We start from the raw sequence: 27,241 nt of genomic DNA, 5'->3' as shown, positions 1-27,241 counted from the left end.
GGTGATTTGGAAAGGATCCGTTGCCATGGCTTTCTGCAACGTGTCCAAATCCAATTTATGGGGTCTCAGAGTCTTCGAGAGAAAAGTCGTCCTTCTCGAAGCTTTGGAACCAATTGCGTATGATATTATAGTAGGGAACATGTGAATCATAAACATTCTTGAGGAGACTTTCCGAATCCTTCATCGTGGTATGAGAGAGGAAGAGGTACATCAAACCATATCGGATGTGGATCGCACTAGGGACATACATCGTTGGTTGACTAACTTCAGGCCAGAGGAAAGGGAATGAGGTGTTGCTTACAATGAAGTTCCTACTCTTGTTGTTATTCACTAGCAACGAGGGAATACCAAAGTGCAACTGTGGCGAGCGGTGGAAAAGCAAACCCAGTTATAAAGACTTCCGGACCAACCTAATAGAATTTCTGAAATTCCCAATAATGAATTAAAATCCACTTCATTATTATTATTACATCTCCATGAATTACGGACTTACTGTCAATGGTCCTGGCACGATTGAAAATTTCCCGCTACAGTACCCAAAATTTCTCAATGTTCTTTAATGTTTTTTTGGTTGTTATTTTTCTGGAAAACTTTTTAACTTCATGGAAATTATCAAAAATACGTCAAACATTATAAGAAAAATGACGCTCGAATTTGCAATTTCTGGACACTATATTTTGCAATTTATACTGGTCATTTTACTTATTTGTTCACACATCATTTTATTTATTTTTTAATCTTCCGGTGTAGCTCTTTCTTGTGACAAATAAACAATATTATATTATATTATCGTGTTTCCTCCCTTAGTCATTCAAATCTCCAAAAAAACATTAGTGTCACATACAACTGAGACTAAGTAAAGAAGAACCGGTTATTATTTTTGAAATCTAACTTCAAGCTGTCGCATTATTCAAAGTTCTATATTTATATCCAATAAAGCTTAAGAAAAAAAAAATTAAGATGACATCACCAATCCCCTTCAAAATTCTGCACTTACCGTCAATTTCCTCCCTGAACCTGAACGATATTATAAATTATTTAGAAAATGCGTACAATAGCATTGGCTCTTCTTGTACTTGTGGGAGTTTCCCAAGCAGCATTCCTTCTACCATATTCTCTTCCAAATGATCTTATTCAATTAATGGCTTTCCGTGAGACTCCTCAAAATGCTGCCATTTCTGCTTGTCAGGATATTCAATTCAATTATTGTCAGGTACATTTAATATATCCAATACACCTTTTACGGGTGCAAATTCGATAGCGGTTTGTAGAAAAATAAGTATTTGTATGTAATGAAAACTGATCATCAAAAATAAAATTATAGTTTCAATGAAAATTTTCTAGACAACGTTCAATCAGTTCTTTGGAATGGATGATTCTATTTCTTGGCGCAATGGATCTTACATTTTCAATACAGTTCAGAAATATTTGGAAATGAATGTTACAGAACTTATCAAGGTTTGCAAGTGAGTTGAAACATTGAATATTGTGGTATTGTGGTGATCTGTTAGGAAAAATTTATTTGTGAACGATCTTACTTTAAAAAATGTTATATCACTTCTGAAACTTTCGCCATTTGGTTTTATATGTGTCTATGTTAGCCATGATAATTATGTTCAATTTGTTAAATTTCAATTTCCTCGTCGTTTTTCACACTTAACATGTTCCACTATAACAGTTGAAAGTTTCATTGTCAAATTGACCGGGCATAAGACAAATTAATCATAGACTCATTTCTAGGCTTCATTGTTTATTACTGCTTACTACTGTTTAAATTTTAAATATTTAGTGAACTCATAAGTATTGCATGCTAATAAATTCAATAAATTCAAACATTCAAATCCAATGACACTTTCAGCACCCGTACTCAATTCTACCAATGCCTCGGATCTTCTTATTATACCTGTATGAATCTCTATACTCTTCTCAACAAGCCACAACCTGATTTCTCGAACAGTGAGTAAATTCATAGATATCGAGATTTTCGACCTGTCGTGAATGGCAATTCGAACGTACAACATTTTTTTCATATTATAATTGAAATTTATTTTTTAATGATTATATTTCAGCATTCGATTATGTTAGAACATTCCGTGGACTCGAGTGGATGTGCGTCGGAGGATTCTCTGGTAAGATTCACCAAAGACTTCTTTACCACTATTTTACTATTTCCAGAAGTAGTAAGCCAATGGGACTGTCTCGGTACTTTCCCAACTACAAATGCGTATAACTCTTGCATTCAAAACTTCAATCAAACAGTGTCTGCTGGAAACTTCTGCCCGTGAGTTATGAATAGTAAGAATACATCAAAAGTGGAATATGGTTAATGCATTTTGTTTTAAAATACTTAAAATGAAGAACAATTTGCGAAGGACTGAAAATTTCAATTTAAAAATTCGCGATTTCCCAATTTTTTACAAATCTCCCTGTTTGAATTATCTCCAAAGCAAATTCGCAATTTTACTCGTACTCCACCATTTGAACTATGTTTGGAAAAATACTATCTACTTTATTCAATTCAATTGTTCATATTCAGAGCAGTTCAACAAACTGGAAGCTGTTTGAATGACGCCTACAATGCCGCCTGTGGAGTCGGAGGAGTGAGTTTTAAAAATCTTCTGATACACAGAAAGGCAAAATAACAAAATTTAGAATTCAAAGTTGAAACTTTTCTGAAAAAAAGTTTAAATAATTGCAGGCTGGATACTTTGGATGTGAGAACTTCCGTATCACTTTCGACAACTCTTGCTGGGGACTCAGATGCATGGTTGATTCAACCAACTAATTCTTACTTTTCTATCAAGAACATTTAATATCTTTTTAAAGTTTAATATGATAAATTGGATTTGTTCGTTAAAAATGTTAAAATTTGAAGTTGTGGGTAATACTGGTCTGGAGTTTTCGCAACTATAATGAAACATCTTACTAAAAAGACTGAAACAAAAACAACTGTAATTATATAAATCTGTCCGAGGCGTCACAAAAGCGTCTCGCCTCTTTCCTATTTGCGTCATATCTGTTCTTTTCTATACTATTTGCTGCCACATCGACCTTAGAATTTATGACCTGAAGAAGTATATTTAAATCGAAAGAAAACAAATGCAAAAAAAGAAAAATAAGATTTTATTCGAATAATCAATTAATTTAGAACATTAAAAATCAAGTAGCACGCTTTCCACAAACAAATCCTCTGTACATGTCCTTCCAAGTAAGTGGACAAACTTGTGAAAGTATTTTCCATGTTCATAAGGGCTGGTTCCAGTTGAAGCCCAAATCCACATAAGAGCACAATTATGGGAATATCCGCTGGTTGGACCCAGTTGTGGTTCTCCCTTACTCCATTGAATACCTTGCTGACCTCCATCATTATTTCCATCGGTGAGTGCCCAAGCCTAAATATTTAAGACTTCATTTTAACACAACTCGGTCAAAAGAAAGTTTCAAGTTTATTTTCATATTTTTTCTTGAAAAACTCACTCTAGTTGTAGTAGGTCTTGCAATTCCAACTCGAATAGTTCCAAATTTATAGTCAGAAGCAGCGAGCATTCTTTCTTTTCCAAGTCTTGCAATAACAGCTCTTTCAGCAGAACTTTCACTTCCAGATAGTTCAGCTCCGATTCTAATACAAGCCTGAGAAGCCTGATCTTGATGAACAAATCCATTGTAAACCTTCAGACACCATCCACCAATTGATCTTTCCACTCGAGTCCAACTTGCCTCACATGTTGTAGGTTTAACGGTAACATTGCTTGCTTTCTTGGTTGTTACAGCTTCAGTTACTTCATTCATAGGTACAGTACTTGGAGGTTTAGTTCTTGTCCGGCAGGTACTTTTGGTGGAAACAAAGATGACAGCTCCTAAGAGAAGAGTTACTGGAAGTAGACGCATTTTTTGAACCAGTCTGTTTAGACAATTCCCAGCCGGCTTATATGGAACACTTTTTGAAATTATAATGAATGAATTTGCATGATGAAATGGAAATTAGAGGAAATAATTTGCAAATTGAAAATCAGAAATTATTGATGTTTGATACCTTTATGAATTTTTCGAAAGTTTTATATTTGAAAATTTTACCTTTTTTATCTTTCAAATTTTGAAGATAGAGAAACGAATTCGAGAAAATGTAATTGTCTTTCTTCCTGCACTGTTAGATGAAAATGGCTTAATGAACTGATGGTGCCTAGATCACCATCTCACTCGGGTGGCTCACAAACAACGTGCGAATATGGTCGTTTTCGTGAAGCGTAAAAATGGGCCCTTTGCGGCCTAATGCGGATACCATTTCAAGACACAGACCTGGCAAAGTGAACAGTTGTAAATTTTAGGCATTCGGAAAGCTCTTTCTATAAAAACATTTCTCGACTAACAGAATGGACAATTTCAATAAAAATTCATTTTTTCATGGCTCAATACATCAGTTCAGTTCAAGTATCTAGTAGTAGTCCAGTTATTTTTGCTCCTCGTCTTTTTTCTCTTCATCTCCCAAAATGTTACTGGCTTGACGAGCAATTGTTTTAGTCTGAAAATCAAAACATTCAGAAAATGAAAATACATACAGAAAACTGACATGACTAGTAGTATTTGCACTTGTGAGATTCCATTCTGAGCTCTTTTCCCACAACTTTTGTCCTTTGAATGTGAAACCAAGAATTTCAACTTCTGGATGTTTTTCAGCAAGAAGCATGAAATTAACATTAAGCACAAGTCGTTTCTTGTCAATGAGCATATCCAATTGAACACTCTCAGGGAAAGCACGTTGTCCATAAGAAGTTGAAGGAACTGTTTCAGAATTCACTTTGATTGGTGTCATTTCCAAAGTTTGATGGGTTTCTTTGACTTAAAATTATAATATTTTTGACTGAATATATAAAAATTAAGAATTAAACTAACCTGCACTCAAAGTCACAATATTCGACTCATCCGTCTGATTGAATGTTCTCTTCAAAGTTGGAGTTGCAGGAGATGAAGCTCTCGATCTGGCTCTCAATCTCTCACTCAGATTCACTTTTTCCTCTTTCACAGTTTCTTCTTTCTTCTCACTAATCTCAGGTGGCTTTCCATCTTCTTGGCGAACTTCACGAATGACTTTAGTTTCCTTCACGCGAAGTGTTCCTTTTGGAGATTTTGAAGCAGATCTGGGACCAGTAGAAGCTGCAACACGTTCTTTATGCAAATCTTTAGCAGACATAAAAGTCGAATTGGCTGATCCAGTGTTGTACATGTAGACGGAGGTGCCAGGAGAAGTTGGAGGTTTTGAACTGATCATGGAAGATGTTACATCAGTTTTTCTTGCCTCTTCCTTCTTTTCCAACAAACTGGCCAAATTCTTCGATGCAGATGGTTTCTTCAAGCTCAAACTTTTATCCAAATCAATTTCATTGTCACCGTTTCTTGAAACTGATCGCTCTCTAATGCTCATTGCACCACGCCGAGACGGACCCTCGTCGGGAGTTTTCTGCATGGAATTCTTCACTTTGGATTCAAGAACTGAAGAGTTGAGAGAAGAAGCTGGACTTTTCGGAGTGGACGTGGCTTTCGGGAAAGATTGATAAAAAGTCTCATTCCCCGTTGAGTCGACATGCTCTGAAACCTTAATCTCACTCAACTTGATTGGATCCTGATCTGGACGAGCATCCTTCTTGCATGACTGTCTATCAGGACTTGGAGTTCTGTTAGTTTTACTATCCCTCTTTTGGAGAGCCTTATGTCTCTTGGCACGAGAACGAGATCTACGCGAAGAACCAGAAATATTCGGAGTCTTTGGAGAATTGATGGAAGAAGAATTTTTGGAAGATGAACTGGTTGATGCTGGAGGTGCAGAAGGTTTCGTTCCTTGGAGAATAGATACCACTGATTTTCCAACAGTTTTGTTATCATCCTTCTTTTTCTCATCGAAGAAGAACTTGAGTTCTCTGTATTCTGACGTTTCTTCTCCAAATGATCCCATTTCGTGATGCCACATTTCCTTCATTTCAGCGACAGAACTGTGACGAATTGTGATTCTGAAAGTTTTTGATTTCAAACTACATTTATAAATTAATCAGACTCCTACGCTTTTATTAAAAAGTAACAGTCACTTACCCAATGTTTTTGCTGTCAAACATGAGATCCTCACTGAAAGTGATAGTCTTGGTTGGATCAAATGTGGTCTTGGAAGAGTTAATCGAAACATTTCTGTAAAATTTAAATGAGATAAAGTTTACCATTGACAAATCGCTCACCCAGAGACATTAACCCCAGTAAGACCAATCTTAAATTCCTCAGATCTGATGTACTTCTGATCAACAACAGAAATAGTTTCCGAACATTGAACATTCAGAAATCCTTCCGTTGATTTTCCATGATCTCCCGAGATTTTCGTCTTGCAAATGTTTGCATAGCTCTTCTCTTCTGTGATGGACGAAGTTTTACCCGAACGAATCTTTCTCACATTCTGCACTGTATGAATATAAATTCCTTTGGAGGAATAGTGAATCTTCGTAGCAAACTCTTCTTCTGGTTCATCGTCTGATGACTTGTTCAAATCTGTTGACGAACGAGAAGTTCCAACATACTCAGCTTCAACCATTTCAGCAAACAACAGCTTACGGTCATCAAGGGAGAGCTTCTTGGAAGTCAAAAGAACTTTGGTCACAAACTGAACAGTCTTCTTTTCACTTGCACCAATGACTTGTTGCTCGGTGAGAATAAAAAGAGGAGATGGAAGATTAATGCAATCCGGTGGTGGCAGTTTTTTTGATCCAACTGAACTTTTTTTGGTCAAATGTGTTGGGAGGCGAAGGGGAGGAAGAGGTTGAATAGGTTTCTCAATCTGAAATAGAATATTTAGATGGATGTAGGAATACATAATTTGTTACCTTTTCTGGACGATCTCTGTAGCGAATTGGAATTGATTGAGCACGAGTACGTGAAGTTGATCTAGATCGAGAACGAGATGCTGACGATGATGGAGACCGACGACGAGCACTTCTAGATCTTCTCAGCTTGCCACCACTTGCAGATCTAGTACGAGCAAGGCGGATTTGTTGGTTCATTGTCGATCGGCTTCTGCTTCGGCTTCTACTTCTGGAACGAGAAGATGCAGTAGACTGAGCACTTCGGATAGCACTATTCACAATAGCCTGACGTCGAAGATCAGCTGATCCACGTCGAGCACGTTTTGGGTTCTCAACTTCACTGATAATTGTGATCTTTCTTTTTGTATCCTTCTCAAGTTTGATTGTAATCTCTGCTGGTGGCTGATCACTTGCAGAGACATAAAGACTTTCTTTGTCGCTCATCGAATCAACTTCAGTGCTTTTCTGGAAAATTACTCTAATTGTAAAAGTTAGTTTTTAAAAGGATTTCACGAACAGTTTACTGCATAAATTGTGAATGAAATCCAGAGTTTGACTCACCTTATCACTAGAACGTTTCTTGCTCTCCATATTTTAATTTCGTTGTCAGCGAAATAAATTTAAACTGCCAGAAATCTCCTTTAAATATAGACGATTGACCTTTCGATTCTAGCGGTCACGGAAATAATATTTCAACTCTCGTAATTTCTAATATTTTGTTAAATTTTTTAAAAGTTATTTGTTATACATTTTTCATCCCATTTGAGGCGTCCTCTCGAAAAAATAAAGTTTACATTTCAGAAATATATGTCCTTTATGTTCTAAAACTGTTGAACTAATAAATCCGATTACTCTTTGCCAACTCTTATCAATAATTAATAGAGACTAGAGAGTTTAGAGAGACGCCGAGAAAATTGATAATCTCGTTGAATTGAATTAAATTTTTACTGAACTGTGAGGAGTGGTATACTTTCTAAACGAAAATTATGACACTGAATATGAAAAAGCTATTAATCCTAACAGCCATTGGTAAGTCTATAAATATATTTTCAAAACAATCCATAAATTCGAGGTACATCATTGGCAAACGCCTCGTGTGACACTACAAAGTTCGTTGCCTGCCAGGACAAATTTGCAGATAAATTGGGAATCGATAGAGTTTTTAATTGGTTAGTTGAACGCGAATTAATCTTAATTTTTTTTTGATTCTAGGTTGAACCCTCTTGGTCTCACACTTCAAATTCAAGATATCTACATAAATGGTGGAACTGGTGGTGTTAGAGGATTGAATGCTGTTTGCAAGTAAGTAAAGTCAACAAGGGTTTTGTTGTAAGTTGTTACACTCCAGATGATTACCAGAGGACTATTGTATCAAAGAGAGCTAATTTTGGTAGAGACAAAGAATTACAGGTTTTAAAAATTTGTTTTGATTTATTGTTCGGCTCAAAAAGTGAAAGATTTTAAACCGGGTGGGCTGATGGGAGGGTCTCTCATTCGCCTTTTCCGTAGCTCTACGAGCAGCCTCTACTTACTCTTTTTCTGCGCATCATAGTGCATCGGGCGCTTTTCCTGAGCAAAAAACGGAGAGGCGTTTTATGTACACCGGGGAATTTCTAGTTTGTAGAAGTGAATGATTTATCAGACAAAAATAAAATACAAAATTATTGCGAGGATTTATAAAATCTTCGATTTCACTGATCATAATAAATTTCAACTTCAGTTCATATAATTCAATGGTTCAGTGTCTTGCCGATGCATCAACAACGACTTTTGAATGTTTTGACATAGGATATCTCTTGAATCATTCAAATGCTCCAAACCAAGCATATTCATATGGTTTCTTGATGAGTATGCTACAGTATCAATGTGGAGCTGGTTTTTATCGTAAGTTCCAGAAAGAATTGTACACTTCTGAAATATTTATATTTTCAGTGGCTTCTGACAATTGGTCGTGTATGCAGCGAATCTACAATGGAAAGAATGCAACAATGTACGGATGTATTACTGATTTCGTGCTCAATGCTCAAGAAGATCCGAAGAAGGTGAGAAAACTAAAATTCTTAAAACTTTTGTTTTGTAAATCAAAAACAAAGGTTAACACAGAAAAGCATAGAGTTCAACTAATAAGTGTGAACTTATTGATACCAACACACTATTCGATCTCACCACGAACTAATTATTTTCAAATCGGAGATGTGCCTTTAATAAGTACAGTAACCAATTTTTTCTTGCTGAACATCGAGAACTGGGTTACTGTATTCCTTAAAGGCGCATATATTTTTTGCCGCCTTCCTTCCAAAAAATTTTGGTTCGTGGCGAGAGCGCGCCTAAAACTTTTTCAAGCATAAATAACCATTTGAAGGGTTGCAACTATGTTCAAACTGGAATGGATTGTTTTTCGAAAGCATCAATACTCCAAGGATGTCCAGATGAGCTGAAATATTATGGATGCGAGTCTTTCCGTCAGTATTCTCTTCCACAATTTGCCCGTTGTGAGAAGCAATGCTTCATCGACACACAATATCGAGGAGTCTAGAGTTAAACTTTTTATAATTGATAAACAATGTTGCTATATTTGACTTCTGATCTGTACAATTTCAGTTATTTAAAGAGTGTAAAAATGTAAGAGAAAGGAGCTGGAAAAACAGGGAGAGAGCGTGAGGAATGTCTGTTGGCGACTAAAAATTCAAGATTTTATGATTAATTTCACGCTTTCGTGAAAGTTCAAGAGGAGGAAGGAAACGAATATCACATGAAAATAGTGGGAGAGAAATAAAAGGGGCGAATCAGATGAAACATTTTTCAGGAGAAAAAATCAGCGGTCTAGTTGTTGATTACGTTTGGTGCGTCTCCCCATTTTTCAGAAATCCAGCGAATTGTTTTTACATTGATTTGTGGGCCGATCAGTGGGTTCAATTGATGAAGGAACACCTGAATTTTTCAAAAATTATTTAGGGCAGATGTTTTTTTTTCAAATCTATTATAAGAATTCGGTTTTATTGAAACGCCAAGATATTTCATTAACGTAGTTTTAAAGTTATTTGAAAAACTCACCATGATCCAGAACATCCAGCAGCAAACAGCAGTCATAATAATCATCAATTGGATGATTCCTGAAATTGTATTCAGTGAAATCGTGAAATAAAATTGTAAATAAATACCTCTGTTTGGTCCCTTTGGTACAATCCATGGTCCTCCGAATCCAATGATAGCCCAGAAGGCGGAAACCGAGACGAGTGGAATGAGAATACCCATTTGAAGCTGAAAATATGAAAAATTGCACATTATGTAACGTTTGAAATTGGATAATTGAAGAATAATAAGATTCGAACAAATGGGAAAAAATATACATAAATAGTTTTTGTTTTTTTTTTCTAATTTTATCTTTAAAAAATGTTCCTAGTAGTATTAAAAGTAATAAAACCACTCGTTCAGATTCAAAAGTTGTGAAGGAAAACTATTTAGTTGAAATTGAATTTTTTAATTCAAAAAAACATATTTTTAAATCCTTAAAAAATGAGCAAAACAGGAGGTAAAACTAGTCGTTGCAGTGATGCGGCCGGAGATCAATAAACGAAACCCTGCTGACACTGCTGCGGCCGAAAATCGATTCTTGTTCTCTTGTCTCGCGGCCCTATTCATGTCAAAACTTCCGTCCATTACTCAACAGTTTTTTGAACAAATATTTTGAAATAAAAATTAACATTGAGCAAAAAAATAGAGAAAATTATAAATTTATCTTGAATTTTTTCATTCTGAAAAGTAGTGCGTGTTGCGAAATTAGTTGCGTAATGTGCGTCACGACCAAAAACCAATTTTACGCTCCTCGCTCCTTTTTTGCAAATATCGATTCGTTTTGAACTAAAAATGCTCTTTTCTATGTTTTTATCATTATATTTCATCGATTGAAACATTTTATTCTTTAACTCTGTGTTCCTTCTTGATTAAAAAATATAATATCAATAATTTCAGATAAAATGGGCAAAATCTGTCCGCTGATGGGACCAAAAATGTCGGCTTTCTGGTGCGTTGTTTACAATTTCCACAGTATTGAATTTATAATCTTTTATATATTTTCAGCATGGTCATGTCGGTGTGGGGAGTAATTTTCCTGGGCCTTCTCGGTGTTTTCTTCTACATTCAAGCCGTCACTCTCTTCCCAGATCTTCATTTCGAAGGACACGGAAAGGTTCCATCGAGGTGAGATTTTGAATTGTAGAAAAACATTAAAATATTTAATACAACTGTTATGAGTTTTCGAAAATCTCAAGTCTTGTCTTAAAATACTACCGACATCAAAATAAAAATGTTTACGAAGCTTATCTCAATAAACACCAAACAAATATTTATATAGTTCTAAACGAGTGTCATGTAGTCTGCTCATAAGTGCTAAATACTTGAAAAAAATCATCAATAGCTTGATTTTATTGAAAATCAGTAAATATCTTCCAGTGTTGCTGAAAGAAATTTCGAAATAGTTTTTAAAGAAAAAACAGCTGATCAATATTACTTCAAATATAAAATAAAAATTTCCTTAAACTTTTTTTCAGTGTAATCGACGCAAAATATAACGAGAAAGCAACACAATGTTGGATTGCAGCCGGACTCTATGCAGTTACTCTTATTGCAGTCTTTTGGCAGAATAAATACAACACGGCACAAATCTTTTGAGCCTTCTATATCTGCATCAATTGTTCACATCGTCGTATCCTGATTCTCTCGCGATCCATAATTTTTCGAATTTCCCCCTTAAAATCGTCTCTGCTTTTAGAGACGTGCTCATTTCCACCCATATAATTGTATTCTGTAGCATAAGAGTCCCATCCGACATTCCATCAGTTCATTTTCCTGTATATGTTTCTAAAGTCTTCCAAATCAATTTTAGTGATGAATATTTTCGCCTTCTATGATTGATATTCTCAGATAACAATTCATTCGTAGAAATATAGTGATGTTGAAATTATCAAAAAGGGAATGAGCAGAACGGAACGAAGAATATGTAAAATATGGAACGGAAATGGATGAAATAACGAGTCATTTGACGAATTAATAACAGAGGTTGCGGATGAGATGGCATAATATTTGACCGAGGCAATTACTTCTTTCCTGATTTCTTGATTCCTCCACCGACTGCAAAACAGGTTGATAGTTTAATGTTATTTTACTGTTAACAAATAACTTACGAAGTGGTCCACGTTGTCCAGCCTTGGCTGCCATCTCCTTGATCTTTTTGGCTTCCTCTTGTTGCTTCTTCTTGAACTCGACGTCTTCCTGTAACCATGAAATTATTATACATTTTTCGGATCAAAAATTCTCACTATGACCGTTTCAAATGACTATTTATATTAACAACTCATTCAAAATTTAAAATCCTATTCGGTGTACGGAACCATGGCGCCTCCAAGTATCATGATTTCTTGATAAGTGTTCAAAAAATTATATGAGATTATCGTTTTCATCAACCTACGCTCAAAAGTGTGACAATATTGAACGAAAAACTGATCTATTGGATTTCTTCTCTCATTAATCAATTAGTTTTTTTTTGCAATATTACGCCCATGATAAGTATAAAATATCTAGTATCATCATCATTTTCACCTCAGAAAGATCCTTCTCCGTTTTTTTTGCGGCCTTCAGTGGCTTTGCCTTTCCTCCTTGACGTCCGGACATGATGATGATTGGCTGAAATTGAGTTTTATAGAGCTAATTTCACAAAGATTATATTTCGAACAATAATTGTACAAGAATACATTTACTCGTAAACACATATTCACTATGAATCTCCTACTTCACATTTCCTCTCTATTACTACAGTTATGGCTTTGGTTTTTTGATAGATTCATAATGTATCCATTAATGAGAATAGTAGCACCAAAGTTAGGTGTTCGTTTCATGAATTTGGGCTACTGGCCATCATCAGCACCTCAGTACGCAAAAATGAGAATGTTCATGGAAGATCTAGGTGACCTAGATGAATACGGTAAAATGAAAACACTAATCGAGGTTTCCTTGTTAATTTAAATGTTCAGAGTCGGATCGAGCTCATATTTATCTCTATGAAAAAGCATTATCAATGCATCCAAATTATCCTTATTTTGAACAATTTGAAATTCTTGAAGTGAGCTGTGGTCAAGGGTACTCTCTCGATTGGATAGAAAAGTAAGTGTCTTGCATTTTTTTTAAAACGAGAAATATGGAACACAGGTGGCATGGACCAACAAAATGCATCATTGGCTGTGATAAAGTTGTCACTAGAAATATGAATAACATAGTCTACGGAGATGCACTAGATTTACCGTTTGCAGATAATTCGTTTGATTTTGGTAGGATCATATCAAAAAATACCAAAAACATCTTGAAATTAAGTTTTGAATGTGGAAGCAGCTCATCTTTACTCGGACTACAAACTATTTTTCAAAGAGGGCTCACGAGTTTTGCGATCGGGTGGTGCCTTCTGCTACATGGACATTCGATATCCCCATGAGGTTAGTCTACTTGTAAAATTTATATAAATACAGCTAGTGATTACAGGCAAAACAGATTCAGGAGACAGCCACAGCAGCCGGTTTTGTAAAGAAACATTTCGAGTTTTGCACTGATGAAGTAGTTGAGGGCTTAAAATATTCAGCGAGAAAATATGATAGGCTACTAGAGAAAGTAAACTAGGCCAAAAGTTAAAAAATTTGTATATAAATATTTTAGGCTCCTTTCTTCGTTAAATTCTTCAAAAACTCGCTGCGAGCAACGTACTGTGCTCCTGGAACATCAACTTATGAACGATTGAAAAATAAACAGCGGATCTACATCGCAGCGATGTGGATAAAGAAATAAAGAAATGAAGAAGTGAAGAAGTGAAGAAGTGGTATTAAATAACATGTAAAAACATTTTAAAGATAATAAAACAATTGGTATTTGACCAAGAAAGTGTGAATACAGTTTTAAAAATACAGCGATGGTAATAAATTAATTCATTCAACCGGAAATGATGAAGAAGTGGGGAGATTCAAAGCGAGTTAACGCAAAGAAATAATACGGGAGAAGAAGAATAGGGTAAAATAAAAGGATTTACACGTTTGAAGAACTGGGCTCGGTTATGCATTGATAACTCTGGCAAGCTTCTGAATGCGGTTGAGCAATATATCTCCATCCTTGATAACTGCCTTGTACAGATGATTCTTCGAGTCACGATGATTCACTTCAATCACTCCGTTAACAGCATCAATACGACATTGCAATTGCCCAGTCGCAATCAGACGGTGCAATTCGCGGTCGATGAAAGCACGGGAAACACCAAAATCCTTGGCCATCATATCGATACGTACAGTCTTGTAAGGAGTCAAAAATTGTTCGTAAGCGCGATGGCGCATTCCACGAGAGTAATAGTTGAAGTGTGGCGATAGATAGCGATCAAACTTGAACTGAAATATAACGATAAGTGAAAAATACAAGATTTGTTTTAGTAACTTACTCTCTCGCTTTCAAGAGCGGCCAACTGAATGAAGAAACGATCGTAGTGACAATCATAGTATGATTCGAGATACTCACGAACTGGAATCAATGTTCCATTGAGTCCCCCTCCGGTCAGCTGTTCTTGAACTTCATTGCAACGAATAACCTTGGTACGAAGGTCTGGTCTGTCCAAAGCAAAGGTTGTGGTGATGACAGTGTAGAGAATCAAGTTTTCATATGTCATGAGCTCGTATGATCCGAATGTTGGCACAGCTTCAAGGAACAAATCAGCGGCTCCAGCAAAATCACGAACAGACATTCGGTAAAGCGCTTCGTAGGATCGAAGGCGATTTTTGCGTTCCCAGTCTCCTCCTTGCTCCATAAGTTCTTTTGCTTTGGTGATAAACTTGTTGATGAGATGATGATCGAGGAAGAAAAGTCCAACACGAATCATGGCGAAAACTACATCAATACGATATCCCATACCGACTGTCTTCTCATAGGTGGCTGTGTACGCTTTCAGAGCGTTGTCTTTGTCACCGATCTGACAGTAGTACTCGAACTTGCGGAGTAATCCCTGACGCACTTCAGATTCGCCAAGGTTCTTCTCCGCGTCTTCAACTTCTGCGGTGATTTCATCGATCTTTTTCTGATTAGCTGCTTTCATTGCAGCCAATTGTGTTGCATCTACGACAATTTTGAAGTCAGCGCAGACAAGCTCGTAGAATGGCGCCATGTCGAATTCTTTGATAGTTTCCTGAAGCTTCTCGAGCTTGGCTTCTTTCACGCTGCTGTCTACTTCGGGATGATTGAGCATGAATCTGGTTTGTGATAACTCAAGATCAGGCCATCTTGAAATGATCTGAAAACTCTGAACTTGAATGATTTCAAAACTACTGATCCGTACCTCCTTATCGAAGTTTCCATCATCTACGGGTTTCTTCGTGCTCTTTTTGGCAGCCTCTGTCATCCTCCTTAAAATGAAATATGAACACTTGAAATTGTAGCAAACGTTAAAAAGCGGCCAAAACGGAAATAAAACTGTTCAATGGTATTTCAAACGTGAAATAGCATTTTAGTTAGTTTTCATTAAATTTGCTGTAATTATCGAAATATAGATTTGGTATTAATTTTAGTGTCTAGTTTGTTAGTTTTTGAAAATAAGCGTTGATATCTATTTTAAATTCGTAATAGTGCCTTATTTTACATTACAGTGAGCGGCACAGTGAAAACTACGTTAAAATATCTATTTCATAGTGCATAAACAGACAAAACCGTATCAAAATTCAAGAAAACTGGGGGAAAAATTCAAAATGGGACGAATAAAAGTGGGCGGGGATGATGACAAGGGTTTGCAATACGCGGCGCATGCTTTCGCAATTCCGCCGCACGGTTTTATTCATCCTTTCATTATCGAGCGCTCTCGTTATTAGCGTTTGAACGCAGGAAACGGAGCATTTGTTTCGCATTCAGTTTTCAACCGCCATCCCGTTGTATTGAGAAACATGGTTAAATTGCATTTAAAAACCACCTGCCGTGAAGTCCCGATCGAAGAGATAATTTCTACTGGACAGATCCAATTCTTCAAGCATTTATCAGAAAGTACTTCCGAATTCAAAGACCAAAAAAACGTTGAACGTTTCCGTAAGTTTATTTCTTCAATTATCGATCATATTTATTTCTTCAATTATCGAATCAATCACTTTTCAGGTTTGATTTATAACGGAAGAGCATTGAATGAAGAGAGCCTAAAAAAGATTACTGATGCTGATTCAATCAGAGTCGTGCTGCTTCCACCGCTTAAAACAAATGTCAGTTTTTTTCCGTTTGAAACCCAAATTAATTTTAAGATTTTCAGAACCACATCGAAGAAGAGCAAAAAAATCGAATCAGTATTGCTCTCAAGGAGTGTACCGCCCCATATACACGCCCAAATGATCGTCGGCTTCATGGTTTCAACCACGACTTTGCACTTCCAGATCACATGACAACGCTTCTTGAGAAACACCCACAGCTGGTTCATGATAATCAATTTTTATCTGTTCTGAGTGATTGGTCATTATTCCGTGCCTATTGCGTTCAGAACGATTTCAAAGATGATCCAATTCGGGGACAATTCATGTACACGAATCCCGATTTCTTGAAAGTAGTAGAAAATATTCTATCGACAGTAGGATCTCGTTACGGATACGAAAACCTTGATTATGCAAACGTGGAAAGAAATAGACCAGGAATGCTTGCAGCTCAGCGACCAATTGGAGGTGCTCAACCGGTTACTCATGCGTTGCTTCAAAATGTAAGATTTCTTGGACACACTGATTCTCATAATTCGAAAAGAATAATTGAAATATAATAATAGTTGAATACATATTTCTACTAAATTCTCCATGCCAATTTTTTCAGGCTCTCCAAGCAGCCCTGGCAAACATTGCAGTTCCTCCGGCAAATCGGGTTCCAGCTCCCGCCAATGTCCAGCCAGCGCAACAGCAGCAAGAAGAGCCAATGCAGCAAGGATATGAACAACAAGCTGCGACTCTCCGCGAGTTTGGATTTGAAAATGATGAGCTCATTCAGTTGGCTCTCGAACAGGCGAATGGAGATGTGCAAGCGGCTATGGAGTTTCTTATTGATCTCCAAAATTAATCTACACCAATGGTTTTATTCTGTCTTCTCATTAACTTTTTCTGTCTATAAGTGTTCATAATTCGTTTTTAATGCATTCAAATTGCCCTATTCATTCGTCAATAGGGCTAAAATAATCTCATATCTGTTTAAAATAAAGCAGTGAAATGAAATCACCGTTTATTCGTCTAAATCACTCTTCTACAAACTCTTCTCTGCTTATTTAGTGTCTCTGGGTCACTATAACATCGGATAACAACTTATTTCCCTGGGGTTGGGAATGGCAATATTCACTTCGCTTCTGATTCAAAAAAAAATACAAAATAGTCCAGTACATCGGCAAATACTCTTTTACTACGGACATATTTTTTACTACTTCTTATAGTGATTATTACAACGAGTTGAAAATGCATTTTTTATAGTATCATACATTCTAGAAATTAACAATTGTACTTATCAATTAAATAAAATTAGATAGGCCACAGTTTCAGTTTATGCTCGAGTAGTTCTAGCAAATCTGTGTTGCTTTCTTCTGACGGGATACTGAGTTGGAGTTGGCGGAGTGATACTGCTGGGTTACTGTAGTGGTACTGTAGGCGCAATTAATATTTTTTCGCAGAATCAACAAATTTGTTCCATACCTATTGTTTTTTTTGAAAATAAAAAAACATTTCCTGGTCCGTTCGGTAAAAATTTACCGTATTTCCTCTATCAGTTTTGCACCCATTCATCTGTTCCCTATGCGATTCAAATTTCGCATTATAAACACATTCTACAAATTAGGAAAACTCTTACAGACTTGGTATATAAAGTCAGAATTGGTTAGTTATGATTACAACTCGGCCAATTTTTGGCTAGCATTCGTAAAATTCGTTCTTTTGGCCCAATTTTTGCTAATTTGCTAATTTTTGTGTTATAACAAAAAGTTTGCTCTTTTATTGATTAAAGTGGTAATAAGACAATTTCTTCCAATTATCAAACTGTAAAGCCGACATTGGACAATTCTCCGAATATTCACATGTATGTTTAACATGTTTCAGGATTCAATTTGAACATTTTCCATTTATGAATTTGCAGAAGAGGATCGTAACCCATCACGAAGAATCTAGAAGCCCAATCTTTGGTAGTATTGGCTCTTCACATCATACGTTTAATTAAACGAATCAATGAATAATTCGATTTACAATTTTTATTTTCAATCTATGTACATAACCAAATAGATCATTTTTTAAACTTATATAAAAAATCTAGAAATCTTTGAAATCATAAAACCATGGTTATGTTCTTGGTTATTCAGTTCAACGAGTCAACTTATTCAGTTAAGTCAGTTATTCAGTTCAACGAGTCAACGAGTTAAATACCAATTGCAACCAGAAAACAATCTGAGAATCCAAAAACCCTGCAATTAGAATTTTGTTTTCTTCTAATTGTTTGAAGTTTTCACGTACACAAATCAAAAAGATCAAGCATGATTATTAAAGTTTTTGGAGAGCAGGTTATTTTAAATTATCCAAGATTTACCGTTTTTATTTACTTTTGAGATTAAATTATAGACTAAATGCCAACTAAAAAATCTTAATATGATCATTTGAACAATATAAAATCACGAATCAAAGTTTAATAAAATAGTTTCCTTGGTTTGAATGATTTTCCTAATTCACCTGTTTTTTAAAACTTCAATTATCACGAATTTCTTTTAAATTTTTTTTTGTTTTTGCTATTTTCCTCCTTTTTTAGTTTCTGACATGGTTGGATTGAAATAAAAAGAGATTTCAAGCGTTTCAAAAGTTCATTGGCTTTAAACTTCTTGATAATAATACATTTTTATTCAAATTTTGTCTCTAATGGGGTTATTCAAGTAATGTAGCAAAATGTATTAAAATACATTTGTGACGTCACAAATGTATTTAAATACATGTTTTTATATACTTGAATAAGGTTGTGACGTAATTTTTCTACACTTTTTAATTTTCCGACACTACTTGAATAACCCCATAAGGACTTTTTCTTCACTGTGTTCGGTTTTGAAGTTATTAAAATATATTTTAAAGTCAATCACAAAGATGGGACTTTGCCAATCTACAGTGGACGTTTCCCCAGCAAAATCGAATTCCGAAGAAAATGTGGAAAAAGAGTAAGATTTTTAGTTTTTCTATGTTATCAATTTAAACATACTCCCAGAAAATTTGTTTGGGAATTTAAATGGAACAAAGAGCATGTACGAATTTCAGCGAATTTATAAGTTTGCTATTTACCAGTTAGTAATTTTAAAGAATTTTTCGATCCTATATTGAATTAAAAAGTCAAATAATTTTTGAAAGGACTCCAAATATGTACCGAATTACAAATATAACTGCGAAGAAGTTCCAAACAACTTTCCTGATTTTATTTTTGAAAAATGTATTTGCCTTGTAAATTTTATCAATGTCGAATCTTGTTTTCTTTTGCAAATTTTCTTATTTATTTTGGTTTTACAAAACAAATGTACCAAAATATATTTGGCGCTCAATTAAGTGAAGTTGTTAGGAATCAAAGACAAATTTAGTTTTTTTTTGTTGGTATTTCTCAAATTCACTACTCACCTGATAATTCAGCAACTACCAGATAATACTTACTATTACATATATACATTTTCGTTATAACTTTTGTTTCTTTTTACAAATAGCAAAACAAGTCTGACTCATCGTTACTTCTCGAACTTTTACTTTTTTAGTTCTCAATAATTTGTGCAAGAGCACAGATATCTGCGTCTCTTATCATAAAGTTTCATATATCTAAATAAGAAAATCTAGCACAAAGCATAGTTCAAAGCAGAATTTCTTATATTTAGATTTATCATATCATTTTATCAAGATATTAGTGTATTGAAAGTTCACCTGTCCATCGAAATTGTTTATGTTTCGAGATTGTTTATGGGAGTTTAAAACGAGGTACGTGTTGAAGTTGAAAGATTTCAAAGTATATTGTTGATTTTTGGCAGTTGTTAGAAACATGAGAAAGAGTATTGAACTTTTGGAAAAAGTAAATATATATTTGGATACAAATAGTTGAAAGAAGTTGAAAGCAATTCAGTTTACTTTGTTTTCACTTCGAGAGAAGACTTTGTTCTAATTTTCAAGCGATTTTCGAGGCATTTTTATCTTTCTAAGAAAATAAGTAAACTCCCACAGTTTCAGATGCATGAAAACATTTTCAAAATTGGAGAAAAAATTTCGGATTTTTTGATTCCTTGGGAAAATTACAGCTTTAAACAACTAATCTTTATTTTTGAAAATGTTATTTTATGCAAAATTTTGTTTCAATTAGAAAAAAATATTGCTCAATTGCCATGAAAAATCTTAAAATCCACAGAAAAAATTAATTGGTGGATTAATTTTTCGATGTTCGAGGAACGTTTCCATACCAATAACCAAAGGTCACAACATATAATTTCCAAAAACTGAACAAAAAATTATCGAATACTGATAAAAGTTGATAAAACACCAACATTTTCTAGTCAAGCTACACACTTTTTGCTCCTTTTTTCATTTTCTCATCACGTTTCCGCCTTTTTTCCAACAATTTGACAATTGTGTTATGTGTTTCTTATCACAAATCTAAATGATCTTTACTAGCATTTATATGTATACAACAATTTTTTCATGGAAAACCCATAAACCGGATAAAAAACTCCCGGTTACGGGGAGTTTTTTGTTTGCTCCAGGAGGAACTTGATAAGAAATTTGAGAAGTATCATGTGGCTAGACAAATGGTATAAAATGAATTGGTAGATAAACTATGACACATTTTTCGAAATCGTGTGCTCATATTGTACTAAAATTTAAAATTTTCAGAAGAAAAGCAATATCAGAGATGCTTAAAACCGCAGAGCTGGCAGATGGACTCCTAGGAACCACTCTTCAATGGGAAGATGTACAGAAAATTGCAGAAGAGAGTGCGGGACATAACCTGAAAATAGGAGAGAAGAAGACAATCAAACCTTTGGCAGAGGGAGTTGTAAGTTTTTTCTGGTGGAAAATCGGAATAAGGAAAAATTTCAAAACTCAGGGGCTTCAATCTCTGTTAGGTATCGCTGAAATTGATTGGGAAGTCGAAGGAGATGACAAGGCTCCATATCCAAACAAATTTGCGTTGAAGATTGGATCACCTGTGGCATTGCTTCGTAAGTCTAATCATATACCTTAAAATTCTCCGTTTGATTGAAAAACTTGATGTCTGAAATTAGGGGGAATTTGATTTCATTTGAATGTATCTAAATTCAACTGATGAGACACGTCTCTTTTGTACTGAATTTCAATTTGCGTAGCTTGTTTTAGAAACCCTTAAATACTATAAGTTTTTTTTACAGAAGCTCTAGAAGCACAAGCTGCAAAGTTACCCCCAGATGTGGCAGCAAACATTTCGGATGAGTTTATAAGTTTTTTACCTCCGGTATGTTTTTTAAAATGTATTTTTCCAACTAATCACTGTTATTTTCCAGTGCCATAATTCTGAAAACTACTTCTACAAATACATTCAAAGTCTTCCAAAACTTGACATTCTTCCTGATTTCTACTTTGGAAATCAGATCGAATTAGAAAAAGATGGGAATTATTCGAAAGGATGTATTGCAATCGAACTTGTTGAAGATATCAAAACTCTTTCTCCATTGGAAAATTTCAGTGATGATCAGATGCTTCAGGTTCTAGATGCCCTCGCCAAACTTCAAGTTCAATTTATAAATTTATCCGAAGATAAGAGAAGAGAGGCCCCACATCAAGGATTATCAGGACTTTATTCTCCGTTTAAAGATTGGTTCCTCCAGTTGAATAACGGGCTAATGGCTCTCTTCCCCGACCCAGAAATGCAAAAATTGACTGAAACCTTTGCAACAACTCTTCCTGAAATAATAACAGCTGATGAATTGGATTTAGTTCCATGCAAACTTGGAATGAAGAAGGTATTTGTGCATGGTGATTTATGGTCAGCAAATATTATGTGGAATCAAGAAGGACATTTGAAGAAGTTGATCGATTTTCAGGTATGTTAAGAACATATTTTTACGATCATTACTGCAATAAGATGTTCAGTGACAAAAAAGTTGAGAGGGGTTGGTATCCGCGTTACATGTAAACTTCCAGATGATTCATTTTGGTTTGGCTGCAACTGATTTGGCACGTGTGATGAATACTTGTTTAAGTCCAGAAGAACGTCATGCTAATAAGGAAAAGTATCTTAAACATTACTTTGACTGTCTTACAAAACATTGCAAAGAAGATGATCATCCAGTGCCCTTTGATTTAGAGCAGGTAAGAAATTTTCATCAATGATCGTAGTCCATTAAACATTTTTGGTATCCATTTTCGGTTTTTATTCAATTGATAATATTTAAGAGAAATTAAAATCTATGTTTTTATATAAAAAGTGAGATGATAAGCAAATATTATAGATGGGTTGAAATCGTAATTGGAATTTTTCAGCTAACAACCACCTACAACTTGGCATATCCTCGAGTCTCAGCCTACCTGCTCCCTGCTCTGACAGCAGTTCTAGAAGTAAATATTATTTTAACCATACGGAATCAATCAATCAGTTTTCAGAAAGTTGTCTCAATGCCAAACATTCCTGCAAAACCAATGGTTATTGGTTCATTTATTTCGAAGGTCAAAGGAATTTATTCGGATATTATCGCAACCCATGAAAGTCGTCCGGAAATCTAAAACTGGGTGTATATAATCTTTTAAATGTTTTGAACTCTGAAATTATATTCAATATTCTATAATCCTTTCCACACTTTTTCGCTACTCCTTTCGCCACAATCATCATCGTTTTCCAAATTCTGTACGTCCTATTATTCAAATTTCCTGAAATTTAGTATAAAACATGTAATTCCTCTCGCGTTGATGTTCCCTCAAACCTATTCTCTTTCATTTTTACCAACAAAACATGGAAAAAGATACAACTCTTGGAATCGTGTGTGCTGTTGTTTCTGCAATCACATTCGGTTCCACTTATGTTCCATTGAAATGGTTTCATAAAGGAGATGGGTTGTATTTCCAATGGGTTCAGTCACTTGGACAGCTTTTGGTTGGAGTTGCTGTTGCAATGACAACAGCTCCAGCACCAATTCACCCTATTGCGATGTTGAGTGGGATGTTCTATTCAGTCGGTAAGAATGATTCTTTCTATATTTTAAAAATAGTCATTAATTCTCATGGTTGATATATTGAGACTAGTTCCAACAAGAATATCAAATTTTTTTTTCAATTCTTTGAAGCTGATAGAGAAAATATACCAATTTTTTTTGTTTCAAACGAAAAACAGATAATATACATGCATATGTAAGCACATACCAAACTTTCTGATAATAAGCATTCATTGAAAACAAGGAACAAATTAAATGCAGTTTCATAATTTGACAAAAAATTGAATATAAAATTCTGTTCACAGCAAAAAAAGCAATATCATATAAAAATGGTTTTTTTAATCGCACCAATTTTAAAATTAAAACGCCATTGTAAAATTTAAAACGCAAATTCCATATTTTGAAACTCATTTAGGAAACTCTCTGACAGTTTTCATCATGGACGGAATTGGTTTAGCAATTGGATATCTTCTCTGGAATACTGTTACTTGTAAGGTCCACTTTTCGAGTGTTATTTTACCACTTATTTTTTCAGGCGTTGTGGGCTGGGCTGTCACCCGATTTGGACTGTTTGCCAACCCTCAACAATATCCAAAAAGTGACTGGTTAAATATTTTGGGTGTGGTTACGGTATGTGTTGGAGGAGCTATTTATGCACCGATCAAGCATATCCCCGCAAGAGTGAGACCTGCTCCATGGAGTTTGGAAGAAGATAATTATAAAGATGACCCATTGGTTGTGAAGGAGGTTTCGTGCACAAGAAGAATATTGTGAGTATCTTAGAGTTGATAATGAAACAAACTAATATCAAAACTATTGAGTGAAAAACACTTCATAAAAATGTTACTGTTTCATCAGTTCAATTTACTTCCAGATGCCTATTCCTAACAATTTTCGTTGGTTTCCTTTACGGCAACTTCTTGACCCCAATCAACTATATAATTGCCAATGAGCCCGGTTCACATCAAGATGTTCGTGCATACATCCTTTCTTATTGTCTTGGATCATTTGTTACATCTACTGTAATCTTCTTCGTTTACTCAATTGTAAAGAAGAACGTTCCACTTGTGAATGCGGAGTTATCAATGCCATCTATTATTTCTGGAATTTTATATGGAATTGCGGTCACAACATTTTTCATGGCAAATCAACACTTGGATCAAGTAAGCTATTTTTTTTAAATGAAGTAGTAAAATTCAAATTCTACCTGAAAAATGTGAATTATGTAATGAAGAACAATTAACAATATTCTTGTAACTTGCAGTATTTTATAATAGTTATCTTTTAATTTGTGATAATTGTCTTTTTAGGTTATCGCGTACCCAATTCTTTCCAAAGCTCCTGGAATAATTGTCAGCTTGTGGGCAATTTTCTTATTCAAAGAAATTCAAGGAAAGAAGGATATTATACAATTGTACATTGGAATATTCGTGACACTTCTTGGAATCGCATTCATTTCTTTGTCAAAAGTAGAATTTTGACGATAAAATAAACACCGTTTTATTGAAATACCTTATAAACAGTTTATCAAATCTTGAAGATATACTCAAAAATATCTCTACTTTTTTTAATCCTCAATCGACCCTTCGAGTTATTTCGAAGGTCTAGGTTTAATTAAACAGGCAAATTCAATTTCTAGTTCTAAATTAGAATATAAGGTTGTCTAATTCTTCATTGAAAAGAAAAAAATTGAAACAAAATCTAATGAGCATAACACCCCATTTCTGAAGTAAAATGAGGATCATTTGCATAATAATATGTGATTGGTGATAATGTTTTCATGGAATGATATGTTGCATTTACACGCATGCATGTGATATTTGGATGTTGATGATATTCACATAATTGTGGACCAGGACAGGTAATTTCTGAGATTCGACCGGAGTAATGGTACTTATAATATCGATCGTTATAGCAATTTACAACTAAATCTGTATAATAATGAATGTCAGGTAGTTGTGCAAAGATCTTCTGTATATTGGGTTTCATCATCATATTCTCAAGATCTGTCTCAAGTTCCTTTATTTGTTGTCGAGAAAGTATTGTATCGGTCGAATTGTCATAGTACAATGGCTCAATTATTTTTTGGTTTTCCCCGTCTGGTTCCTCATCAACCTGAAGACTAAGGTTCAAACTTTAAAGTATCTTCAAAAAGAATCTCACCCAAACTATAGTCTTGAGATGAGTAATCACATTTTCTGTTACTTCATGTTTTGCAAGTTCTTCCGGCGAAATTGGCGGATAATGGATCCAGGTAAAGTTGAGATGTTTTGGATTCACCACAATCTTCCCTGTTTCTCTCTAAAAGATAAAATCACTTTTTTCCTTTTTATAGTAGAGTGTTTTTTTCCAAAGTTTCATTCAATATATTTTTTGACAGACGGAAATTTCAGAGTTCTCCAAAACTGCCAAAATTGTCACAGTCATTATTCCGAAATATCCAGTAATAAATTTCGCAACTTTGAAAATGTATAACTCACATTGTTTTGGCATTCCATACTATTGAACATATTTTTGAGAGAAAATTTTGACCCATATCTTGTCGCAGCGACGTTATAATTCTCTTTATGATAAAAAATGAACGATGATCGTTTTTTGGTTACCATTAATTTTTGAAACTCTTCTGCATATGTTGGTGCAAGTTTAGGAATAAGAACATCGTCTAGGTCCAAAAATGTAATAAATCTAGCAGATTCCTGAATTTGAAACGGTGTTCAAAAGATTTTAAAAGTGTATTGACTACCTTGAACTGGAGTAGACAATCAGTTTGAGCTGCTGCTTGATTTCGGAATTCAATTTGATCATATGAATCAGCAATAATTTTTGAAACTTCTGGGTATTTAACACTGACCCACGGCTGGATGGTCATGTACCCCTTGAAACAATTATATTAGTCTTTTAATTATGTATATATTTTTGTATTCGTTCTCACCTCTTTTTCATACTCTTTCATGAGTTCATAAAATGAAGTGATTGAACTAACCAGGTATAAATTCATGTGAGCATCAAATCTAAAACAATTGACAAAAAATTAAAAAGAATTGCCCAAAGCTTACTCACTTTTTATAAATGTGAACTGCAAATAGGAAATTCTGCCACTGCTCACTGACGAATAACGGCGACGTACACACCACAACATCCCGTTTCAGTGATGAAGGTTTCGAAAATGGAATCTGAAATTACTTTTTGTTTTCAACTTAGTTTACTAACTTCAACTAAGTTCAACTACCATACTTCCGTCAATTCATTCCCCGACACCATTTTGATACTTTTTACGTTTGGTAATAGTTGAACAGTCGCAAAAACAGTAATAATTTGACAAACATCATGAGGAGTCACTCTGAAATAAAACAATTTTTTATAGTTTTCTAGCTGAACAATTACCTAGAATATGGAGTTTTAACCATTATACTCGTCGTATCATTCTCTGCGGAAATTACAAGTTCTGGAGGATTCGGATGTTGAGCCAGCTCATTTGGGGATTTCACAAGATTTATGCTCATTACCAGGGCTAGTGCATTCTTTCCCAGACTGAAAATCATTTTGTAAAGTTATCTTTCTTTTTAAATTTGCTTGCCTTTTAGATGATGAATAATAATATGCAGAAGTTATAAATGCTTTCAAGGGTCTTTCTTTCACTGGTATAGGAGATGTTCCTCTGAAATCACAAGAATACTTAAAAATTTTATTCAGAATTTTGGCACAAAATTTTAATGTCTCCGCAGCTTTGTATTACAATTTAACAGGAAAAATTGTGCGACAGAAAGCAATATAAGTCATCAGACAGTTAACGAAAAAATTACAGTTAAAAAATACTCAAACTTACTTTCCATTTTTAAACACACTAAAAATGATAGTTATCGCAAATAAAACTGCAGTTACTAAGATGGCAACTTTTTCGGGTCGACGATGGATTGGGCGCATTTCACTGTACTGTAGAGGGGAAATTAGCAATAAGAAAAGCTAGATTGAATTTTAAGATCAAAAATATACAAATACCTGTTTTCAAGATCATATCGTAAAACCTGTGGATTTCTGGATGAAGAGTGTGATTCGTATTTTGTATAGAGATCATTAAATATTAATCGGTCCTCCAGATCTTTTTATGTTGTGAATCGTACTGGTGATGTGAAAGTCTTTTGAATAACTCTGAATTCTAGAAAATCGTTCAAAAAATAGAATAGTTCAACAATAAGGATATTTTTGTACA

At 34.7% G+C, this 27,241-nt stretch overlaps 13 protein-coding genes and 2 non-coding genes across 18 annotated transcripts; 8 read left to right on the top strand and 7 right to left on the bottom strand.

Annotated features, from left to right (window-relative positions):
• Positions 1-1,042: 1,042 nt before the first annotated feature.
• nspg-7.1 (DUF19 domain-containing protein) lies at positions 1,043-2,858 on the top strand. The gene is made up of 7 exons (NM_069239.7): positions 1,043-1,213; positions 1,345-1,466; positions 1,859-1,956; positions 2,070-2,129; positions 2,176-2,281; positions 2,537-2,600; positions 2,699-2,858. Exons 1-7 carry the CDS (start codon positions 1,046-1,048, stop codon positions 2,783-2,785), a joined length of 705 nt encoding a protein of 234 aa, NP_501640.1. The 5' UTR covers positions 1,043-1,045; the 3' UTR covers positions 2,786-2,858.
• Positions 2,859-3,112: 254 nt separating this feature from the next.
• clec-183 (C-type lectin domain-containing protein) lies at positions 3,113-3,892 on the bottom strand. The gene is made up of 2 exons (NM_069238.2): positions 3,478-3,892; positions 3,113-3,392 (listed from the first exon to the last, which is right to left on the bottom strand). The coding sequence occupies exons 1-2, from the start codon at positions 3,886-3,888 to the stop codon at positions 3,153-3,155; spliced, it is 651 nt and encodes a 216-aa protein (NP_501639.1). The 5' UTR covers positions 3,889-3,892; the 3' UTR covers positions 3,113-3,152.
• A 489-nt stretch (positions 3,893-4,381) lies between these two features.
• On the bottom strand, positions 4,382-7,442 carry F49C12.15 (Serine/arginine repetitive matrix protein 2-like). The gene is made up of 7 exons (NM_069237.5): positions 7,398-7,442; positions 6,858-7,301; positions 6,222-6,811; positions 6,082-6,174; positions 4,891-6,002; positions 4,568-4,836; positions 4,382-4,519 (listed from the first exon to the last, which is right to left on the bottom strand). Exons 1-7 carry the CDS (start codon positions 7,425-7,427, stop codon positions 4,448-4,450), a joined length of 2,610 nt encoding a protein of 869 aa, NP_501638.1. The 5' UTR covers positions 7,428-7,442; the 3' UTR covers positions 4,382-4,447.
• Positions 7,443-7,808: 366 nt separating this feature from the next.
• On the top strand, positions 7,809-9,409 carry nspg-11 (DUF19 domain-containing protein). The gene is made up of 6 exons (NM_069236.8): positions 7,809-7,865; positions 7,909-8,005; positions 8,049-8,138; positions 8,557-8,720; positions 8,769-8,878; positions 9,199-9,409. Exons 1-6 carry the CDS (start codon positions 7,823-7,825, stop codon positions 9,370-9,372), a joined length of 678 nt encoding a protein of 225 aa, NP_501637.1. The 5' UTR covers positions 7,809-7,822; the 3' UTR covers positions 9,373-9,409.
• Positions 9,373-10,097, bottom strand: vha-17 (V-type proton ATPase subunit e). The gene is made up of 3 exons (NM_069235.10): positions 9,998-10,097; positions 9,891-9,949; positions 9,373-9,767 (listed from the first exon to the last, which is right to left on the bottom strand). Exons 1-3 carry the CDS (start codon positions 10,089-10,091, stop codon positions 9,660-9,662), a joined length of 261 nt encoding a protein of 86 aa, NP_501636.2. The 5' UTR covers positions 10,092-10,097; the 3' UTR covers positions 9,373-9,659.
• A 711-nt stretch (positions 10,098-10,808) lies between these two features.
• On the top strand, positions 10,809-11,776 carry F49C12.12 (the record flags this gene model as incomplete). 2 transcript variants are annotated; one of them, NM_069234.7, is made up of 3 exons in its annotated part: positions 10,809-10,860; positions 10,917-11,036; positions 11,387-11,776. In NM_069234.7, 3 exons carry the CDS (start codon positions 10,814-10,816, stop codon positions 11,505-11,507), a joined length of 288 nt encoding a protein of 95 aa, NP_501635.1. The 2 variants fall into 2 exon arrangements, with proteins under 2 accessions (NP_501635.1, NP_001294041.1); NM_001307112.3 differs by lacking the exon at positions 10,809-10,860 and having other exon boundaries at positions 10,918-11,036; positions 11,387-11,507.
• F49C12.11 (Translation machinery-associated protein 7 homolog) lies at positions 11,755-12,518 on the bottom strand. Its single transcript, NM_069233.9, has 3 exons — positions 12,435-12,518; positions 12,020-12,107; positions 11,755-11,966 (listed from the first exon to the last, which is right to left on the bottom strand). The coding sequence occupies exons 1-3, from the start codon at positions 12,504-12,506 to the stop codon at positions 11,932-11,934; spliced, it is 195 nt and encodes a 64-aa protein (NP_501634.1). The 5' UTR covers positions 12,507-12,518; the 3' UTR covers positions 11,755-11,931.
• Positions 12,459-13,750, top strand: nemt-1 (Methyltransferase type 11 domain-containing protein). The gene is made up of 6 exons (NM_069232.3): positions 12,459-12,816; positions 12,866-12,995; positions 13,041-13,159; positions 13,203-13,321; positions 13,368-13,493; positions 13,539-13,750. The coding sequence occupies exons 1-6, from the start codon at positions 12,612-12,614 to the stop codon at positions 13,665-13,667; spliced, it is 828 nt and encodes a 275-aa protein (NP_501633.1). The 5' UTR covers positions 12,459-12,611; the 3' UTR covers positions 13,668-13,750.
• On the bottom strand, positions 13,266-15,259 carry rpn-7 (26S proteasome non-ATPase regulatory subunit 6). Its single transcript, NM_069231.7, has 3 exons — positions 15,193-15,259; positions 14,305-15,147; positions 13,266-14,254 (listed from the first exon to the last, which is right to left on the bottom strand). The coding sequence occupies exons 1-3, from the start codon at positions 15,253-15,255 to the stop codon at positions 13,928-13,930; spliced, it is 1,233 nt and encodes a 410-aa protein (NP_501632.1). The 5' UTR covers positions 15,256-15,259; the 3' UTR covers positions 13,266-13,927.
• Positions 15,260-15,682: 423 nt separating this feature from the next.
• On the top strand, positions 15,683-17,081 carry F49C12.9 (UBA domain-containing protein). Its single transcript, NM_069230.7, has 4 exons — positions 15,683-15,929; positions 15,996-16,096; positions 16,144-16,581; positions 16,689-17,081. The coding sequence occupies exons 1-4, from the start codon at positions 15,791-15,793 to the stop codon at positions 16,926-16,928; spliced, it is 918 nt and encodes a 305-aa protein (NP_501631.1). The 5' UTR covers positions 15,683-15,790; the 3' UTR covers positions 16,929-17,081.
• Positions 17,082-18,970: 1,889 nt separating this feature from the next.
• F49C12.7 (CHK kinase-like domain-containing protein) lies at positions 18,971-23,067 on the top strand (the record flags this gene model as incomplete). Of its 3 annotated transcripts, none has more annotated exons than NM_001047482.4 (8): positions 18,971-19,041; positions 20,741-20,903; positions 20,955-21,069; positions 21,256-21,338; positions 21,388-21,927; positions 22,028-22,195; positions 22,367-22,441; positions 22,487-23,067. In NM_001047482.4, the coding sequence occupies 8 exons, from the start codon at positions 18,971-18,973 to the stop codon at positions 22,604-22,606; spliced, it is 1,335 nt and encodes a 444-aa protein (NP_001040947.1). The 3 variants fall into 3 exon arrangements, with proteins under 3 accessions (NP_001040947.1, NP_001040948.1, NP_001040949.1); NM_001047483.4 differs by having other exon boundaries at positions 22,491-22,780; NM_001047484.4 differs by lacking the exon at positions 18,971-19,041 and having other exon boundaries at positions 20,760-20,903; positions 22,487-22,606.
• Positions 22,823-24,560, top strand: F49C12.6 (Transmembrane protein 144). Its single transcript, NM_069228.7, has 5 exons — positions 22,823-23,055; positions 23,447-23,521; positions 23,567-23,801; positions 23,906-24,194; positions 24,342-24,560. The coding sequence occupies exons 1-5, from the start codon at positions 22,833-22,835 to the stop codon at positions 24,510-24,512; spliced, it is 993 nt and encodes a 330-aa protein (NP_501629.1). The 5' UTR covers positions 22,823-22,832; the 3' UTR covers positions 24,513-24,560.
• 21ur-10213 lies at positions 23,923-23,943 on the top strand. The gene has a single exon (NR_056382.1).
• Positions 24,561-24,732: 172 nt separating the features above from the next.
• Positions 24,733-26,981, bottom strand: gtnt-30 (Glycosyltransferase family 92 protein F49C12.5; the record flags this gene model as incomplete). Its single annotated transcript, NM_069226.2, has 10 exons — positions 26,858-26,981; positions 26,609-26,689; positions 26,416-26,562; positions 26,266-26,371; positions 26,092-26,204; positions 25,964-26,042; positions 25,775-25,906; positions 25,512-25,727; positions 25,195-25,332; positions 24,733-25,146 (listed from the first exon to the last, which is right to left on the bottom strand). The coding sequence occupies exons 1-10, from the start codon at positions 26,953-26,955 to the stop codon at positions 24,733-24,735; spliced, it is 1,524 nt and encodes a 507-aa protein (NP_501627.1). The 5' UTR covers positions 26,956-26,981.
• On the bottom strand, positions 26,268-26,288 carry 21ur-14712. The gene has a single exon (NR_056381.1).
• Positions 26,982-27,241: the final 260 nt, after the last annotated feature.

Source organism: Caenorhabditis elegans, chromosome IV (genome assembly GCF_000002985.6).
Source record: "Caenorhabditis elegans chromosome IV".
NCBI lineage: Eukaryota > Metazoa > Nematoda > Chromadorea > Rhabditida > Rhabditidae > Caenorhabditis > Caenorhabditis elegans.
Note: the sequence above shows the minus strand (reverse complement) of the source record. Positions and strands in the feature narration are given on the sequence as shown.

What these genes read in the sequence shown, in the direction of transcription:
- nspg-7.1 (NM_069239.7), top strand. Translation starts at nt 1,046, where the DNA reads ATGCGTACAATAGCATTGGCTCTTCTTGTACTTGTGGGAGTTTCCCAA. An exon ending in TCTGCTGGAAACTTCTGCCC is followed by an intron (nt 2,282 to 2,536) that starts GTGAGTTATGAA and finishes GTTCATATTCAG; the next exon opens with AGCAGTTCAACAAACTGGAA. An exon ending in CCGCCTGTGGAGTCGGAGGA is followed by an intron (nt 2,601 to 2,698) that starts GTGAGTTTTAAA and finishes AAATAATTGCAG; the next exon opens with GCTGGATACTTTGGATGTGA.
- clec-183 (NM_069238.2), bottom strand. Translation starts at nt 3,888, where the DNA reads ATGCGTCTACTTCCAGTAACTCTTCTCTTAGGAGCTGTCATCTTTGTT. An exon ending in CAAGACCTACTACAACTAGA is followed by an intron (nt 3,393 to 3,477) that starts GTGAGTTTTTCA and finishes TTAAATATTTAG; the next exon opens with GCTTGGGCACTCACCGATGG.
- F49C12.15 (NM_069237.5), bottom strand. Translation starts at nt 7,427, where the DNA reads ATGGAGAGCAAGAAACGTTCTAGTGATAAG. An exon ending in AGAAACGTTCTAGTGATAAG is followed by an intron (nt 7,302 to 7,397) that starts GTGAGTCAAACT and finishes GTAATTTTCCAG; the next exon opens with AAAAGCACTGAAGTTGATTC. An exon ending in ACTGGGGTTAATGTCTCTGG is followed by an intron (nt 6,175 to 6,221) that starts GTGAGCGATTTG and finishes TAAATTTTACAG; the next exon opens with AAATGTTTCGATTAACTCTT.
- nspg-11 (NM_069236.8), top strand. Translation starts at nt 7,823, where the DNA reads ATGACACTGAATATGAAAAAGCTATTAATCCTAACAGCCATTG. An exon ending in ATTAATCCTAACAGCCATTG is followed by an intron (nt 7,866 to 7,908) that starts GTAAGTCTATAA and finishes CATAAATTCGAG; the next exon opens with GTACATCATTGGCAAACGCC. An exon ending in GGATTGAATGCTGTTTGCAA is followed by an intron (nt 8,139 to 8,556) that starts GTAAGTAAAGTC and finishes TTTCAACTTCAG; the next exon opens with TTCATATAATTCAATGGTTC.
- vha-17 (NM_069235.10), bottom strand. Translation starts at nt 10,091, where the DNA reads ATGGGTATTCTCATTCCACTCGTCTCGGTTTCCGCCTTCTGGGCTATC. An exon ending in ACCAAAGGGACCAAACAGAG is followed by an intron (nt 9,950 to 9,997) that starts GTATTTATTTAC and finishes ATACAATTTCAG; the next exon opens with GAATCATCCAATTGATGATT. An exon ending in GCTGGATGTTCTGGATCATG is followed by an intron (nt 9,768 to 9,890) that starts GTGAGTTTTTCA and finishes TGAAAAATTCAG; the next exon opens with GTGTTCCTTCATCAATTGAA.
- F49C12.11 (NM_069233.9), bottom strand. Translation starts at nt 12,506, where the DNA reads ATGTCCGGACGTCAAGGAGGAAAGGCAAAGCCACTGAAGGCCGCAAAA. An exon ending in CGGAGAAGGATCTTTCTGAG is followed by an intron (nt 12,108 to 12,434) that starts GTGAAAATGATG and finishes TCATGGTTACAG; the next exon opens with GAAGACGTCGAGTTCAAGAA. An exon ending in TGGACAACGTGGACCACTTC is followed by an intron (nt 11,967 to 12,019) that starts GTAAGTTATTTG and finishes CCTGTTTTGCAG; the next exon opens with TCGGTGGAGGAATCAAGAAA.
- nemt-1 (NM_069232.3), top strand. Translation starts at nt 12,612, where the DNA reads ATGAATCTCCTACTTCACATTTCCTCTCTATTACTACAGTTATGGCTT. An exon ending in AGATAATTCGTTTGATTTTG is followed by an intron (nt 13,160 to 13,202) that starts GTAGGATCATAT and finishes CTTGAAATTAAG; the next exon opens with TTTTGAATGTGGAAGCAGCT. An exon ending in ACATTCGATATCCCCATGAG is followed by an intron (nt 13,322 to 13,367) that starts GTTAGTCTACTT and finishes TAGTGATTACAG; the next exon opens with GCAAAACAGATTCAGGAGAC.
- rpn-7 (NM_069231.7), bottom strand. Translation starts at nt 15,255, where the DNA reads ATGACAGAGGCTGCCAAAAAGAGCACGAAGAAACCCGTAGATGATGGA. An exon ending in ATGGAAACTTCGATAAGGAG is followed by an intron (nt 15,148 to 15,192) that starts GTACGGATCAGT and finishes CAGAGTTTTCAG; the next exon opens with ATCATTTCAAGATGGCCTGA. An exon ending in CCGCTCTTGAAAGCGAGAGA is followed by an intron (nt 14,255 to 14,304) that starts GTAAGTTACTAA and finishes GTTATATTTCAG; the next exon opens with TTCAAGTTTGATCGCTATCT.
- F49C12.9 (NM_069230.7), top strand. Translation starts at nt 15,791, where the DNA reads ATGGTTAAATTGCATTTAAAAACCACCTGCCGTGAAGTCCCGATCGAA. An exon ending in AAAAAACGTTGAACGTTTCC is followed by an intron (nt 15,930 to 15,995) that starts GTAAGTTTATTT and finishes ATCACTTTTCAG; the next exon opens with GTTTGATTTATAACGGAAGA. An exon ending in TTCCACCGCTTAAAACAAAT is followed by an intron (nt 16,097 to 16,143) that starts GTCAGTTTTTTT and finishes TAAGATTTTCAG; the next exon opens with AACCACATCGAAGAAGAGCA.
- F49C12.6 (NM_069228.7), top strand. Translation starts at nt 22,833, where the DNA reads ATGGAAAAAGATACAACTCTTGGAATCGTGTGTGCTGTTGTTTCTGCA. An exon ending in TCGTGCACAAGAAGAATATT is followed by an intron (nt 23,802 to 23,905) that starts GTGAGTATCTTA and finishes ATTTACTTCCAG; the next exon opens with ATGCCTATTCCTAACAATTT. An exon ending in CAAATCAACACTTGGATCAA is followed by an intron (nt 24,195 to 24,341) that starts GTAAGCTATTTT and finishes TTGTCTTTTTAG; the next exon opens with GTTATCGCGTACCCAATTCT.